Consider the following 18,248-nt stretch of genomic DNA (forward strand, 5'->3'; position numbering starts at 1 on the left):
GGATGTCCTGACCTTATACGGAGGTTTCAGTCCAATTTCCCAACAGCATCAGGCCTCAGGCTCATCTTTTGTTACCTGCACACCGTCAAAACCCAAGCTCTAAGCCAGCAGGTCAGCAGACGCCTTCATGTGGGCCCCAAATTCAGTGCTTGCTGACCCTATGGAATAATTTCTGGCCTCAGATTTGTTCCTTTAATTTATAGCCAGCTAAGCCATGTTTTGAGAGAGATAGTTTTTATATTAATCCAGCCCTTGTAGGCCACTTGTACTAGGAAGCAGTTCTCTGAATGGCTAGATCAATAGTGTCAGAAAAGAGAATCATCCATGCTACCTCTAAAGAACACTGAAGGAGCAACAATGCCATAAAGGAATTTATAAGGATTATTGTCTATGAGGGCTGAATGAACTGTTTTCTGTGAAGTCTCGTGAAATTTTGAGCTGGAAGATATCTCAGAGATGACCTAGTCCAACATTGTCATCTTCAGTGTCCCTTTGACAGTTCAACAAATATTCTGTGCACATGGTGTGTTTCTTCTGTAATAGACACTGGAAAAAATGAATCAGATTCTGCCCTTGCCCCTTGGAGATGATGATATGGTGAGGCAGGGAGACATCTTCCAGAGGGTGTGTAAGTTTAACGACAGAGGAATCACAACTGTGGAACCACTGAACAAGCGTCTTTATTCATCAGGGAAGGACTAGAGGAGACTCCCTGGAGGAATAATGATCTCAGCCTAAAATTAAAGAGATAGGAAGTAGATGTGTAGAGGAGGAAGAAGGAAGACCTTCCAGGCAGAGGGAGCAGGAAGGGTGTAGGTGAGCCTGTGTGAACCAGTCACACAGCACATGAGCTGCACGGAAAAGGGGTAATCGATCTGAGTGTAAACTTGTGGAACATCACAGGAGGGTGTGAATCAGGGGGACCATGTGGATGAAACATATTCAAAGAGAAAAGACACTTTCTTTGAGATCTTTCTCCATACAAATAGGATAGAATTAAATCTGGTCAAACTTTGGTCTATCTTTCAATGAAAATGTCTAATTATATGTAAATTGACTAAAAATGTCTTCATTTTATGAGTGTAAAAAACTGAAATGATGTTTTTAATTCACTAGCTAATTAAAGACCTTTTTATTTTCAAATTCTTCTAAAACTGAGAAATGCATATCAAAATATTTAGGAGTGAGCTGTTATCCTGCTCGCAATTTACTTTAAAATACTGCAGCAAAAATATATTAGTTGAAATAAATATGGTACAATATTAACAGCTGTCAGTTTTTGATGATGGATATATAATATTCTATGTTTATTTCTGAAAAAAATTTATAATAGAAAGAAAATAAAATTTTTCCTAATGACTATGAAAGAAAGAACAGGAAATGTGAATGCAAATGTCTGGCTATAGAACTATTCAAATGTTTAAAACAAAAACCAAAATATTATTGGTCCCAGCTCCACTTCACAAATGTGTGGTCACGTTGTGTTATGGGCAGCTGTAGAACTGAAAAGAGACAGAGTTTGAGTCTCCAAATTGTAGATTGTCCTATGAGCATCACATCCTGACAAGCTCACTAATGATTAGGTTGCCCTGGCTCACACAGAAGGTTACAGGGAATGCAATTAGTGGGGTTAATTTATAAAGGGAGATTGGTGAGTCATTTGGCGATTAATTAGTTTCTTGCTGTATAATGCAAGTAATTACTCACATAGGTTGAGAGATGATGATCAAAGACAAGATGTTAATTAAGATCTCTCTACTATCTGTGGAGAGCATGGCTTGCCCAGTCTTTTCAACATTTTGTGAATATTTATCATTATCTTTGTCAAAGAACCACTGGAGAGATGATTGTGATATACAGAAACATCATTTTGGGGGAGTATTGATCTTCTGAGTTTTGGGGGTATGCCTGTGTGCGTAGGTGTATGGGATGGTATCTTGCAGAGAACTAGAAAGCTGTCCCTTTTAGAGCATGAGGAAAAAATCAGCAAACTTTTTGATATAGCAGTTTAAAAACTACATAATTATAGAATAAACTGGTCGCTGGATTTCAGACTTGTATGAAGACCTTATTCCATCACATGACTAACTCTTGCCAGAAAATCTCACATGATGTTGCAGCATACGTTTCAGAGGGACAACTAGTTACAGGAACACAGGAACGTGTGCTGAGGTCCAGTTTGTGTAGCTGGTACAATTGATACCTGGCCAAGGATTGGACAGTCCAGATGAATAGGTGTGTGTGACTGTTAGAGACGAGGTGAATGGATGGGAAGCCACGTGGAATGGTACCAAGATGCAGAGGAGTGTCGAGGGAAAACTAATGAGAGGCAGACTCCTTACACTCTGTGTGAACAAGAAGGACCACAAACAGACAGAGAGCAGGTAATGGTGGGAAGAGGCCGGTGAGGCTGTGCACCAGGAGCAGGAGCTGGTGCCATGAGTTCCTGGGTTGCTTGTGATGCATAACGTGCAGGCTTTTACGAGCAAAGTGAGGCTGTTTCCAAGAAAACGTTTTCTTCTCTGAGGACAGTGTGGGCGAGGAGAGACCTTTTCCTTTCCTATTCCTTCAGCAATGCACAAAGCAAATCAAGTACTCGCTCCATGTGGTGTGCTGGACACTAGGAAGTTAATTTCAGGTTCTGGCTGAATTCTTTTCTGTAGAGAGCGGTCTTTGTGTGTGCTTCTGTTATGCTGACTATTCAAAACTGAACAGACAATTTGAAATCATGAACATTATTAGCTAGAACAGCAATCCTCTGCTACAGTTAGTGCAATTGGTACCTAAAAATTGAGAGAGCTATACTGGATGGTACTTGTGATGGCAGAGTAATGACCCCCCGAAGATGTCTATGCCCTAATATCTGGTGTTATCCTGTGTATGTTACATTACATGGCAAAGGGCGTTGCAGCTGGTATTAAGTTTATGGACTTTACAATAGGGTGAATTACCCTGGATTATCTGGATGAGCCCAATGTAATCGCGTGGCCCCCTTAAAAGTGGAAGAGGAAGACAGAAGAGTGAGTCTGAGAAACGGAGAGTGAAAGAGACTCCAAACGTGAGAAGACTCGACTGCCTTGCTGACTTTGAAGGTGGAGGAAGGGGGCCATGAGCCGAGGAATGCAAGTGGCTTCTGTAAGTTGGGAACAGCCCTCAGCTGACAGCCAGCAAGGAAATGGGGGCCTCAGTCCTACAACTGCAAGAAACTGAATTCTGTCAATAACTCGAATGAGTAAGGAAACCGATTCTACCTCGGATCCTCAGGAAGCAGTGCAGCCTGCCCAGCCCTTCATTTCCACTTTGTGAGTCCGTGAGCAGAGATCCCGCTGAGCTCATTGGACTTCTGATCTACAGAAATAATGAGAAAATAAAGTTGGGTTATTTGAAGCCACTAAATTTGTGGTAATTTTTCTGGTAACAGTAGAAAATGAATACAGCACTCATTAAAAGTCTCTTTTTGGGAATTTGGGGCATGACATGGCCGAGATGCTCTCTTCTTGGAAGTTCAGTGCACAGCTCGTGGGGAGGAGTCCTGGAGAGCCCAGTGTGGACGTTGACTGAATGTTTGTTAAGCCCCCGTCAGGCGTCAGGTGCTGTTCCAGGAACGTGGCTAATGCATGAAACAAAACAGACAAAACTCCCCACTCTCAGGGTCCTTAAACCCTGTGATTTAGGAAAATGATAATAGAACAACACAATACTGGAAAGTGATGAGAGCTCAGGTGAAAACTACTGCAGGAAACGGATAGGGAGTATTTGGGGTGCAGTTTTAAATGAGGACATTTTACTCAGAAGCTGACGTTTAGTAGAAATCTGTAGGAGATAAGGGAGTAAGCCTTGGGGCTCTCCAGGGGATGGCCTTGAATTCAAGGAGGAGCAGGAAGGACCTTGGCAGGAGCTGAGGTCGGGGATAAGCCGGGAGAGAGAGCAGATCCTGCAGGGCCTTCGGACACTGTGTAGATTTGGCCTTTGCTCAGAGTGCGATGGGAAGTCTTGGGAGGGTTGAGGGCTATTGTGTGAAGAACAGGTGAAAAGCGAGCAAGGATGGCGTCGGGGAGCGGGGCTGCAGCCTGTGGCGGTGCGGCTGGAGATGGGGCCTGGACGGTGGCGGTCCAGCGCAGGTGTGGGAAGGGGTGGGTCTGGATGGGTCTCAGCAGAGTAGAGCTTATGAGAATTTTCTCTGAGACAAGTGTCAGACCCAAAGAAATTACTAAAATTATTGGTAAAAAGGTAAACGCCAATCTTGGAGCTTACCCGTGAAGCTCAATTTGTTTCATGCATCATATTTTTTAACAGCAATTTAAAAAAATCCGGGGTAAAAATGTAGCTACAACTATGATAGTTGGAAGAACTTTCCTACAGAAGTTGTTCACAGCACATTTCAATTTTCTTCTGTATTAATTGCTCTAACTGCTATAACTCATATATATTAGAATCACGAAAATATTTTTAATTTGCACAAATCAAATGTACCTGTTAGTGGGCCTTTGATGATGCTAGGAAGATGAATTTGGGGATGTTTGCATCATGTTTACCCCATTCTACTTTCCCAAACTACCAATTTGCTTTACATTTTGCCACCTGCAGTGACCTGACGTTTTGTATTTTGAATGCATTTACTTTCTGGTTCCAGCTGCACTTTTGTTTATTGTGTTTTACTTTTTTTCCTTGTCAGATGGAAATTGTTTCCCAGAGTGGGATGGACTCATTTGTTGGCCCAGAGGAACAGTGGGGAAAATCTCGACCGTCCCATGCCCTCCTTATATTTATGACTTCAATCACAACGGTATTGAATTTTTCTTGAGATGATTAATTTGGAACTTTCATTTCGTAATGGACTCTGAGGCACCTGAGCAGTCTCAGTGGTTTTCTTCATGTCTTTGCAGGAGTTGCTGTCCGACACTGTAATGCGAATGGAACATGGGATTTTATGTACAGTTTAAATAAAACATGGGCTAATTATTCAGACTGCCTTCGCTTTCTGCAGCCAGACACCAGCCTCGGAAAGGTAATGGTATTTTTGTATCTGTGAACCCCTGAGGGAAAGCAGAATAATGTTTTTATGTGATTCTTTTTTCCTTTTTCTTTTTTGAGGAAGATTAGCTCTGAGCTAACATCCACTGCCAATCCTCCTCTTTTTGCTGAGGAAGACTGGCCCTGAGCTAACATCTGTCCCATCTTCCTCTACTTTGTATGTGGGATGCTGCCTCAGCAAGGCTTGCCAAGCGGTGCATAGATCCGTGTCTGTGATCCAAACCGGAGAACCCTGGGCCACCGAGGTGGAATGTGTGAACTTAACCACTGTGCCACCCGGGTGGCCCCCCGGAGCTTCCTTTCTTAACTTTCTTCTTTTCTAACACGAGGCACTCCCACTTTGATGAGCTCATTAGTAAGTGCTGACAGTCCTTCGGTTGTGGGTTTTGTCGCTGACAAGCTTCTTGGATAAAATCGGTCCATGTGAGGAGACTGATGGGTGCTCTGCAATGGAACTAGGCCCACAATGTGCTAATTAAAGTGCTTCAAGATAATTTAGATTTCATTGACAGAAATAAACATTCACAGCATTTACTGTACTCTGCGATCAATTTTTTGTACATTAAATGATGGCAAATGCAAGTCTTTTGCAACCTTTAAATGACCATTAAATACAATCATAGTTTTATTTACACTGAACTCCAATATCTTATAGTGGTTCTTTATGATTACTGTGTGGTCCAAGAATCAAAATAACTAAGGATGGTAATATTCCCAAGATCTGTACTATTTAGTATAAAAATGGCTTAAAAGTTAACTGAAAAATTTGAAGGGTTTTGTTAGCGTAAATAATTTTATCTACCTAACTAAAAATATAGAGTGTTTTCTATTTTTTACAACTTTCAAGCAATAATTTGAGGAAACTTAAGAAAACTAAATATCCTTTAGTAAGAAAACTGGATATCTCCTGAAGTTTCGATAGACCGTAGTGCAAAATGATATTACTTATTTATGAGGTATTAATTATTAATGGTCATAATCAGAGTATTTGTATAAGGAAAAAAAGTGAAAACAAAATGTGCCTTTACAATAAATGCCACATCTTTATTGGGGAAATAAGACTAACTAAGATTTTTTTAAACATATATTATTTTGTTCTTAAATAATTTTCATATCATTGGCCTGACAAAATGAGATAATTACTTTTAATAAAAGAAGGACAGGGACTCGTATGATGGGCCACGAGGTTATTAAATTCTTCAGGTAGGGTATTTAAACAGTAGCATGGTGTAGAAATTACCATATAATATATCTCATGTGTAAAAACTATATGAATTTTTGGAAAGCAATTTAGCAATATATCTTAAGAAACACTTCAGAGGGGTCATATCCTTCAATCTTATAATTTTCCTTCTAAGATTCAAGCATAAGGATTTGGAATGGGGGAAACTGAATGGAAAAAATGTTCATTGAAATGTTAATTACTATAGTGAATAGTCCAAATAATTTAAATTTCCAATGAAAAGCTCATATATATGTATATTTTGTAAAGGGTTTGTGGCCTTGTGAAATTCTCTTGGTTTACAGTTAACTGAAAAAAAATCAGGTAATAAACTTGTATATAAATTTGGAATACAGTGCTCAAAACAATAGGAAATGATGCCTAAATAGAATGAAAAGAAATATGTGATGTATTTATAGTGTTTCTTTTTGTTTAATAGGAATTCAGGAAATTCTTTTTTCTCCTCCATTTTTTATTTTACACATTATCCAAAAACAGGTGGGAAAGTCTGCAGAGAAATGAAAGCTTAAAGGAAAAGAACCATACTTACACACATCACAGTCAAATGGCTGTAAATCAAGGCATAAAGAGAATCTTCAAAGCAGTGAGAGGAAAGGGCAGGTTATATTCAGGGAACAATCATAAAAAAGGCGCCGACTTTTACTTGGAAACAATAGAGGCCAGAATACAATGGAGTGACATCTTTAAAGTGATCATCTAGATTAAGATAAAAGCAGAATAATGATATTCTTCAGACAGAAAAAGTCTGAGAGAATTCATCTTCATCAGTACTGCAGCATAAGAAATGCTCAAGAAAATTCCCTAGACAGGAGAGAAGCGTGCCAGCTGGAAGCACAGACTGGCAGGAAGGAATGGGCAGCACCAGGATAGGTACACCTGTGGATAAAAATGACAGACTGAAGAACAAACAAAACCGTGTGTCTGTATTTATTGCTATAATTATATCTATCTTTATATCTATAATTTAATTGATTTAAAAGTTTATTGACTGCTTAAAGCAAACATAATAGCCTCTTATTAGGGTTTATAAATTGTGTAAAAGAAAATCTAAATGGGACAAAGGCTGGGGGAGCAAAATTGGGTACATGATTGTAAAGTTTGTGAAATAGTTCAATATTATTTAAATACAGGCTCTGATAAGTTCAGGATGCATAATCAAGTCTGTATAGTTAACTGCTAAGAAATAGCACAAGTGAAATATTAAGAAATACTTGATAGATCCTCTCTCCCAATAAAAGGTAACAAAGTAAGTACAGAAGAACATAGAAAAGATAGGACACATAGAATGTAAATATCAATGTGTTAGATTTAAACCTGCTGATAGCAATGATTGTGTTCGATGTAAATGGACTAAACATTTCACTTAAAAGGCAGAGATTGTCAGAATTGGTAATAAAAGTATGACTCAATTACATGCTGTCTTCAAGAAATGTACTGTAAATATAAAGATACAGATAAATGTAAAAATAAAAGGTATGTTGATATAAAAGGGTGGGAAAAGATATATGATGTGCATACTTTAAGTGTAAGAAAGTTGGTGTGCCTAAGTAGACTTCAAGACAAAGAGTATTACCAAAGATGGAGTGACATTTCAAAATAAAAAAAGAATCAATTTACCAAGATGAAATAACAATCCTAGATATGCATGCATTTAAGAGATTCAAAGTACACACAGCAAAAGTTGTCAGAGGTAAAAGGAGATAAAGTCAAATCTCATCACAGTGGAACTTTTAAAATGCCATTCTTCAATAATTGAAAGAACAAGTAGACAAACCTTCCAGAGGATACCTGTCAAACAATTAGATTAAAATGATGTCTGTAGAATACTATACCCAATAACCACAAATTCACGTTCTTTTAAAGTACACTCTGAATGTTCGTCAAGATGGAACACGTGCTGGGCTGTGAAACAAGTCTCAATAAATCTTAGGATTAAAATCACGCAGAGTATATTCTCTGATCACAAAAGAATTAATTGAAAATCAATTAAAATAAAATATGTAGACAATACACAAGTAGTTGGAAATTGTATGATCCATGGCAAAAATCTGAAGTGAATAAATATGAAAACTCAGTATGTAAAAAATTGTGGAAAACAGCTAAGGCAAAGCTTAAAGGAAGATTTGTAGCCTTCGATGCTTCCAGAAAAGAAGAAAGGTGAAAATTCAATGATGAAAGTTTCCACATTAAGTTACGTAATGAAATACCTAGAGAAACCACCAAGAGCACTATGCAGAAAGATACATCAAAATGAAATTCTACAAAAGGTTGAAGTAATTCACAGGATGGCAGGAAAAACAAAACAGAGAAATGAAAAATAGAACAACAGAAAATAAAAAATAAAATGATAGACAACATATCAACATTATATTAAAAACAAATGGTCTAAATATACAAATTAACAGAGATTGAAAGAATCTATTAAAACTCATGACCTATCTACATCTACATGTGTGCTATCTACAGGTTTGAAACTCATTTCAAATATGATGATGTACACAGATTATATCCATACCATGGAATACTATTCAGAGATGAAAAAGAAAAAATTTAATATGTACAACTCAAATGGACATTGAGGTCATTGCTCTGAGTGAAAAAAGCAGATCTCAAAAGGTCACGTACTGTATGATTCCATTTATATAACATTTATGAAGTAACGAAATTATAGAGATAGAAAACAGAGTAGTGGTTACCAGGGTTAGAATGCTGGGGAGGAGGAGGGTAGGTGTGACGGTGAAGGGAGAGGTCAGGGGAGATCTTTGTGGTGATGGAATAGCCCCGATTCTTGACTGCAGTGATGTTTACAAAAATTTACATATGTGGCAAAATGACATGGAGCTATGAACACCGAAACTGCACCAATGTCAAATTCCTGGCTTTGGTATTTTAGTATAATTGCCTAAGATGCAACCAATGGAGGAAATGGGTGAAGGGGGCATGGGATCGTTCTTACTATTTTTTCCACTTCTTGTGAATCTATAATTATGTTAAAATAAAAAAAAAGTTAAAGAGGAATGAACTATTGATTCATGCAGCAATATCAGTGAATATCAAAAACAGTATTTTGACCAAAAGGGTGTATACTGTGTAATTCTGAGACGTCTAAGAACAGTCAAGAATTGTGTGAAGTGTGCGAGCAGGTGCAGCTGCTCCGTGGTGACAGATGGGAGCAGCAGCTGCCTGGGGGTGGGGGTGGGGAGTTGTTTTCGACCAGCCAGCATCACAACAAACTCAGTTTGTTAAAACGCATCACACTGCTCACTTAAAACTTGTCATTTTATTTCATGTAAACTACAGCTCAATAAAAAAGCTAAAGAAAACTAGAAATATTCCAAAAATGACATATGCTTTTTACCAGTTTCCTTTTAAAATAGTCCTGTAAAGTGTTTTATTTACTCCAAATATCATGCTAGATATACAATTCCGGTTAGCTAAAATGAGCAGTACAAAAATACATGAAGTAAATGTTGCAGCATTTAATTTGGCCTCACACAGCAGGAGGTGCCAAATATTGTTATTACAGCTTTAACCTTGACTGGAAGTCAAGGATGTGTGATAACACATCACCTATCTCTAAACAGGTGAAAGCATGATTTTTAAGTTGATCTATATAAGATTACTAGTTCAAATTGCCTTTTTTTTGGTGAGAACGATTGTCCCTGAGCTAACATAGGGGCAATCTTCCTCCATTTTGCATGTGGGACCCCACCACAGCACGGCTTGATGAGCAGTATGTAGGTCTGAGCCCAGGATCTGAACCTGTGAACCTGGGCCACTGAAGAGGAGCTTGCGAACTTAACCACTACACCACCAGGCTGGCCCCTCAAACTGCTTTTCTTGACTCTCTCCCCTTCAGCGGGAGTTCTTTGAGCGCCTCTCCATCCTGTACACGGTCGGGTACTCTGTCTCCTTTGGCTCCCTGGTGGTGGCTGTGCTCGTCATTGGCTGCTTCAGGTGAGTGGGTCCACGCACTTCCTCCAGAAGGGACAGGGCTGTTTCTGATCCACTGAAGACACAGAGGTCTCACTCTCTGTGCCCCGGAAGACTTCTCCCAAATACAAGTTTCTGAATTTGGTCCAGTGTTATTACATTACTTGACTTTGACAATTTGTTTTTCATGAGAAATTCAAGGATTTTTTGTTGCCGTTTAAAAACTTAAAGCATTGAAGCAGTATGAAACCATGAAGCCAAGGGATCTGCATGGCAGTGTGTTTTGTTTGCAGTGATGCAGAGCTGAATTGAATGAGTTGCAAAGATTTTCATTCATGACGTAAAGCTTTGTTTCATTTTTCCCAATGATTTTGGTGCCATTGGACAGAAATTCTTTTTAAATAATCTCCCAAATTATCTGATATCATATATAAAGAAGTAGTATTTATTGCTTTTATTGTGGTTTATGTTTTATCCACTTAAATGTTGTCCAGTTCAATTCAACTTACTCTAAATCAACACAAAATTTTGCACACCAGTATGGAGATAAAGCAGTGAACGACGTGTGTAGCACGTTTACTAATGCTCATGATGGCTGCAGCTGGTGTGTGGTCCAAAGAGCTGAGAAACCAGTTCAGTGTGAGAAGTGCTGTGATTCGGGCGGGGTGTCCTGATTTGGGAGGACAGCGGAGGGAGAGGCAGGAAGACCTCCCCAATGGAGCGAAATCTCAAATGGCACATGAGTCCAAATAAGATTTAATCAAAAGAGGAGGCTGGGGGAGAGGTCAAACCTAAGTTCAGGTCAAGAGAAAGCATGGAATACTTAGAATTCAGGATTTTGGTGTGGGTGAGACTGGAATGGTAAGCAGGGTGCGGAATGTCTTGAGGCCTGTGGATTACAAGGCATCTGAGGAGCCGTGAAGGATTTTCGGCAGAGGAGTGATGTGAATGTCACTTGCATCGTAAGGTGGAGTGAGAGCTGGTGGGAAGCAGACAGGAGCCCCTCAGCAGAGGCTGCGTAACCCTGGACGAGGGGTGTGGCCTGGCTTCAGGCAGTGGCACTGGGACTTGGGGTAGAAATGGAAGATTTTGAGATATATTAATTAAGCTGATAATTTTAAGAGTTTAGTGCTAAATTATGTGTGGGAAAAGAGGGGTGAAGGTAGATGACATATTCAGAAAACTAAAATAGAGGATTTAGAAGCTAACAGAAACTGCAACTGAAAAAAGTTTTATATTTTGTTTCCTATTATCTTATAACCCCCTCTTCCTTGAAACTTCTCATACCTATTTCCTGGTTTTTCTCCTTCAACTGATCACTCTTTAATATACTGTCTGGTGTTCCACACATTTGTGTATTTATTTATTTATTTTTTGTGAGGAAGATTGGCCCTGAGCTAACATCTGTTGCCAATCTTCCTCTTTTTGCTTGAGGAAGATTGTCGCTGAGCTAAGACCTGTGATGGTCTTCCTCTACTTTGTATGTGGGATGCTGCCACAGCACAGCATGGCTTGATGAGCAGTGTGTAGGTCTGCGCCTGGGGTCCAAACCCATGAACTCTGAGCCTCCAAAGTGGAGCGCACAAACTCAACCACTAGACCTCCGGACCAGCACCCTGAGCATTTCAGTTTTAATGATGTTTATCCCTCTTCAAGGTGGTTCTCCATTAGCTATTACTTTAGTATCTAGCGTAATATAATGCTATAGTATAAAGTAGCATAATCTAACACTGTGAAATCTGGATAAACATGGTAGCAGATCAGGATAAATTTGAAATTATTTCTCGAAAAGTTACATTTTAGTTTTTGACCCCAGTTGTTTCTCTTGGAAATATATGATAATGGGTTTCTATCTTTGTTAAAGTTTACTATGTTTTCCTCTTTTTTTGGGAGAAGTTTGGACTCATTTTTGTATTTTCTCTCCCCATTTCTAATTTTATCCAAATCTAAGTACTGAGTATTTTCTCCCCGTAGACGATTGCATTGTACCAGGAACTACATCCATGTGCACTTGTTCGTGTCTTTCATGCTGAGAGCTGCCAGCATCTTTGTCAAGGACAGCGTGGTCCACGCTCGCCTGGGAGCAGAGGAGCTGCAGGCCCTGATAATGCGGGACGGCCCACGGAGTTCCATGGAAGCACCTTCTGTGGACAAATCACAATACGTAAGCGTTTTCACCATTTTCTCTCATTATAGATTTGAATAAAATTACAAATAAGTAAAATTTTACAGTCCACTAAATGTGTTAATTTGTCTTATCTTATCTTTGAACTAACTGGAGTAGGTGACCAATTTGTACGCTGATATTTAGTACCTCAGCTCTGTCCTCCACTCTCACGCATAATCACTCATCATCTTAGATTGTTAAAAGTACTTGGGCTCTTTCCTCAAGGACATTCTGGGATGGGAACTTCAAAAAGCACGTGAATGGAATGGCATTTGATGTGTGGCCCGTGACAGCTGTCACATCTCACCACTTGCAGAAGTAAAAAGCCCACTTGCAAAATCAGAAGGTTGGGATTTGAAAGCCCATGACATTTAGTTCTTTTATTGTGGACTCAAAGACTTGTTCCATTGTGAGATCCCATGCCGCTTGATTCTGCTGTTAAATGTCCCTATGTTATTTACTAAATAGGATCACCCAACAATTCCGTCAATTAGAAGCATTATCACCTTTGAAGCAACATATCTGGAAGTTAGGTACTGTAGCTGGATTGTCGTGATGGTATGAATTAATGCCCTGGCTGCATCTGTGCCCTTTGGCCTGTGACTTTGGAGTCCCTGCTGATTCTGATTCTGGACTGGCTTTGTGACTTATTTTATCCAAGAAGTAGAAGTGGAAGTGACAGTGTGCCAGTCGAGGGTAGACTTCTGTGAGTGAGCCTCGCCAAGATTAGCTGATCCGGCCCAGATCAGCTGAGTCACCCAGCCAATCGATAGCAATCATAGATGTATTAAATGTTTATTGTTTTAAGCCATTAACTTTTGGGGCACAAAAAAGACCAGAATAAAATAAATTCATGGTAGAATGATGGACAATATTTCTTCTTCATGCTTTTCTGTACTTTCCTAATTTTCTCTGATGATCATGTATTATTTTTATAAGCAAGGAAAATTAAGGAAAAGTTATTTTTTATAACTTCTAAAGGAAAAATATTTTAAAAATACAATCAAACCCATAGACTTAAAAATGCTATGTTAAAATAACTTTGTTCTGGTCTCTTTCAGCAGTTGAGGGCTTCCTATGTACAAGAGATTTATTAGAGTATAAAAAATAAATGAAGAACTGCTTTTCAGTGGTCTGATCCTGGCATCTAGGCGCATCAGCAGCTCTAAAGTGATGTGATTCCGGTTTATTTGTAACAGGTTGGGTGCAAGATTGCCGTTGTGATGTTTATTTACTTCTTGGCTACAAACTACTTTTGGATCTTGGTGGAAGGTCTCTACCTGCATAGTCTCATCTTCGTGGCGTTCTTTTCAGATACCAAATACCTGTGGGGCTTCGCCTTGATGGGCTGGGGTAAGGCCTCCCTGTCGCTTTCCTTAAACCACATCAAGCGTTTGAGGGCTTTCTGTGGTGCCTGTCATCGCGTTCTTTCCGCCATTTTCCTGGTATAACTCTTCTCCATCTTTATCCCTCCTTCTCTCTCCTTCCTTGTTCATTGGGGAAATTGTTAAGGTCGAGTCTGTAATCCTCCTGTTGGTAACAAACTTTCCACGTTTAACTCACAGTTAGTGTTCTTGGGCCAGATTCTTGAGAGGTTCCTTGGCGGAAATATAAGAGAACATATTGTTAGTCACACACGTTTAGAACGGCTATGCTTCTGTTTTATGATGTCAGTGTCCTGATTTAGCAATAATTTCATCCTAGAAATTTTGATTTTTGAATTTCTAAGATAAAATGACACATCTTTGATTTGTATTTCTAGGTTGTGTAATGAGAATGCCAGAAAGGAATTTATGACTATCTTGGCTACATTTAACAACACAAATTACAAACTAATTATGTAGACTTACCATTATCTTCTGGAATGAAATAATTGAAATTACTTTGGCACAAGAAATTTAAGAAAAAGGATATTCAGCTCACATTTCAAAAATGTCTTATCAGTGCCAGAAGGATTACTGGACTAGACACTAACTCAGCAGGCTGGGGAGAAAAGGACATGGTTTGTTTGTTAAAATTTAAGAGAAATTGGGGCTGGCCTCATGGCTGAGTGGTTAAAGCTCCACATGCTCCACTTTGGTGGTCTGGGTTCATGAGTTTGGATCCCAGGTGTGGACCTACTCCACTCACCAGCCATGCTGTGGCAGCGTCCCACATACAAAGTAGAGGAAGACTGGCACAGATGTTAGGTCAGGGCTAATCTTCCTCAAGTAAAAAGGGGAAGATTGGCAACAGATGTTCACTCAGGGCCAATATTCCTCATAAGAAAAAAAAGAAGGAAAACCTAAGAGAAGCAAAAACTCATATATGGTTAAAGTGAAATCTTGAGATTAACAACTGCAGATCTTAATTGCTATTTTAATATCCAAATTATGAGGTGCTCCGCACAGGAAAAAAAAAATAACTAAGTGGCTCAAGATTAAATTTGAGAGGTTTTCCTCCAAAATAATGATATTTCTTTGCTTGTTTTGCCTTAATATTGTTTTAACACTTGAAAATGTAAAGTAAGGAGTTTTGAATTTCCTGCTGATTAAATAATATCCTTTAAGAAGACAAAGGGTCAATTTACTGTAACATCTCATTTGTTGTGAAATAATGATGGTTATGAATAAAGTTTTGCTTCTGAAGGCAGGTTGTCTATTTTAAGAGTCTCCCTTATCTTTGACTAGCAGTTACTAAAAATAAAAAAGACATATTTTAGTTTTTAGGGTACTTTGGAAATTTTCTCAACAGTTTTTGGTAGTTTGCCTTCTAATCAAAGTTGTATCTGAGTACTCATGTAGTTCCTAGACGTTGGTGAAGTTGTTGGTGATCGAAGTTGTATCTGAGTACTCACGTAGTTCCTAGAAGTTGGGGAAGGTGTTGATAAAAAATTCAGCAGTGAAAGTAGACGTATGTCTGAGTTACAGTTTAGTTTTTGGATTTCCACACCTCTAGTCACCACTAATCAAAAAAGAATAAATTCTTTTTCTTTTTTTTACCTACTGGTTTGATAGCTAACTCCCCATCAACTCTTATTTGGGCTGAGTCACTCAGTCTGTCCATCTTTAAAGTCAGGAGTTTGTCCCACTGAAACCCAGGAAAAACTGGTTTTCAAATTTTTCCCTGAAAAAGACAAAAAGTAGTCAAGGTTCCAGTGAGCTTCTTTGCAAATATGAGTTTCTTACCTTCCTTTACAACTTCTATTAATTTGTCTACAAGCATTTTGGCATAGAAATGACAAGCACGGTAGACGACCATCATTACTTGAAATCTTCATTTCATCAGATGCTTTAGGAATACACATGAAAGCAAGTAAGGTTTGCATGAGGCTCACTTTGAAAAAAACATTTTACCTGCGATGTCACACTCTCTTAATTAACTGCAATCAAAAACAGTCATAATCAACATTTATGGAGTTGTGGTTCTATAGTTGATCTATTTCGGACTCTGTCTCTCTTTGCAACTCCATTTTTGTAGGAAATAAGTTATCTGGTCTAGGGCATATATAATTAAAAGAACAGTGAATATTCTTTTAAGACTACCCCTCTGCTCCTGAAACACAGCTACCATTTAAAGAAATAAATATCCAAGTCTATTTGACTAATGGACTATTTTTCTCTTATCTCAGTATTGAGCGTCTGATTTTAAAATATCATTTTTCCAAATCTCTATAAGAAAAATAATGATCAAAAACTTTATAGTTGCTTTGCAGGATGCTTTGCTAGCTGAGTTCATAGTGAATGCAGTTTCTTACTTTCTTCCAACTATGTGGCTGCCTGGCTTCCCTGGAGAAAGGAGCTCGCTCAGACTCCTTTTTACCCATTTGGATCTTCAGCTGGGTGAATGCTCAGAACCTTATTACTCACATGGTGGTGATGTTGGAGTTACATTGTTTACGTTGATTTTGCTGATTCTTAACAATAAATTGGAAGGGAAGGAGATTACAATATAAAGAAGAACAGATGTCATATCTAACCTTTACTAAATTGAAGGCAAATATTTAAAATGACTCTTTTTACACATTTTTATCACAAAATGAGATGTATAGAGGAGTAAAAGCAAATACTAATGATAACTATATTTCTCTTCTTTCAGCCAACCACATTCTTAATTTTCCCCATCCTTGCCTCAATTTTCTCATAAGTAAGGCACTTTATTCTTGATTCCACTTTATTCTTTCAGCTACACATTTTCCTATATATTTAATTCTATATTTAAAAGATGTCAGTCTTGGGCCAGCTCTGGTGGCTTTGGCTTAGTGATTGAGTTTGGTGTTCTCCACTCCAGTGGCCTGGGTTTGGTTCCTGTGTGTGGACCTACACCACTCGTCAGTGGCCAAGCTGTGGCGGCAACTCACATACAAAAAGAGGATGATTGGCAACAGATGTTAGCTCAGGGTCAATCTTCCTCAGTGAAAAAAAAAAAAAGGTGTCAGTCTTGTTTCTTTAGTCTTATTGAATGTGGCAATTTACCTCTGTGTTAGCAGCTGCTCTTAATTTTAAGCCATCAGATGAGATGCTGGTATGTACATATTGTCATAGAAAAGACCTGTCCTGGTTATACTCCATTGCTGAGCTTTCATGTAGAATATTTTCATATTCTGTACTCTCTGAAAATACTCAAGAGAAGGCACTACACTTTCAGTTTTATTTTCTCGTGTAAAATGATCTCAATACAGCAGACATTTTTTGATGGTCCTTTGGTAGTAAATAGAACCGCAGTGCAGAGACATGCATTACTGGCCCGCCTGCGAGAAGCAGGCTGCAGGACCCTTTAGTTACTTTGTTTTCTGTTTGCTGTTCTTGTCATACTGTTTCATTCAACATATTAAATTTACAAAATCTGTCCTTCATGAAATTATTTGATAGTCAATATAGCACCTTTACACAATTAAAAATCTTCATTGTTTGCTACAAGCAAAATATAAAATCTAGAAAAACCATTTCTCCCTTTTCCTATGATTTTTTTTTCTTTTTGCTGAGGAAGACTGGCCCTGAGCTAACATCCATGTCCATCTTCCTATACTTTATACATGGGACGCTTACCACAGCATGGCTTTTGCCAAGTGGTGCCATGTCTGCACCCGGGATCCGGACTGGTGAACCCCCGGTCGCTGAGAAGTAGAATGTGTGCATTTAACCGCTGCGCCACCAGGCCTCCCCTCGTATGATTTTTTAAATGCCATTATTAATTCTATTGAAGGTTGTCTTAAAGTCAAAATTATATTTAACCATTAGAGTTAATAAAAGATCTATATTTTGACCCTACTTTATGAAAGATAGGGAACTTGGTTCTCTCTGCTTGTCATTTTTCCAGACTTTCACAATGTAATTTGGAATTTTACTTCCAGTCATTTAAAATTGTATGGATTACTACCTCTTTCAGAGAAAATAAACTATCGTCAACTTTAGATTCAAATCTGTAATGATCATGTAGATTTTCTCTATGGGTTCACCTAGTTTCAAGATTCCACCTTCTCTCCATCAATTTGATTTCCTACGGGTTCTGCCCACTGGTGATATTAATTCAATAAGCATATTTTCTTTTCCGCTGTGGCTCTTCTGTTCCAGACTGGTCCTTTTTCACAATGCCTTTCTCTATTCTTCTAGAGCATTTTTTTGGACTATGAATTAGATATAATTTTAAAATATTGCTTGTGTCTCCTGTAGTAATTCCATCTCAGGAGGAGGCAGTTCTTCTAGAGTTTCACAAACAGACATTCTCCTTTGTCAGATGGAAGACTTTTGAAGGCTCAGCTGTTTTCCTGACCGAGACATGTGCTAATTCAGTATTGGCTTTAGAGTCCTGTGAGAATAGAGAATAATTTTGCCAAAATTATATGGAGGGACTTCCAGGTTCCTTAAAGGATGACTCAGCAGGGATGGGTAG

At 38.7% G+C, this 18,248-nt stretch overlaps 1 protein-coding gene across 8 annotated transcripts in view; it reads left to right on the top strand.

The window, feature by feature from the left end:
- The window catches only part of PTH2R (parathyroid hormone 2 receptor), a 71,976-nt gene that overhangs the window by 26,251 nt on the left and 27,477 nt on the right, over positions 1-18,248 (top strand). For 6 of the 8 annotated variants that reach the window (XM_044768273.2, XM_070508501.1, XM_014836437.3 and 3 more), the window contains 5 exons: positions 4,676-4,786; positions 4,887-5,008; positions 10,137-10,234; positions 12,185-12,374; positions 13,577-13,730. In XM_044768273.2, the coding sequence (XP_044624208.1) occupies positions 4,931-5,008; positions 10,137-10,234; positions 12,185-12,374; positions 13,577-13,730 (520 nt within the window). In that variant the 5' untranslated portion in view covers positions 4,676-4,786; positions 4,887-4,930. Of the gene's footprint in view, positions 1-4,673; positions 4,787-4,863; positions 5,009-10,136; positions 10,235-12,184; positions 12,375-13,576; positions 13,731-18,248 lie in introns of those variants that run through there. The other 2 variants (XM_070508502.1, XM_044768272.2) reach the window with 2 other exon arrangements.

The sequence above is a fragment of the Equus asinus genome, chromosome 4 (genome assembly GCF_041296235.1).
Source record: "Equus asinus isolate D_3611 breed Donkey chromosome 4, EquAss-T2T_v2, whole genome shotgun sequence".
Taxonomy (NCBI): domain Eukaryota; kingdom Metazoa; phylum Chordata; class Mammalia; order Perissodactyla; family Equidae; genus Equus; species Equus asinus.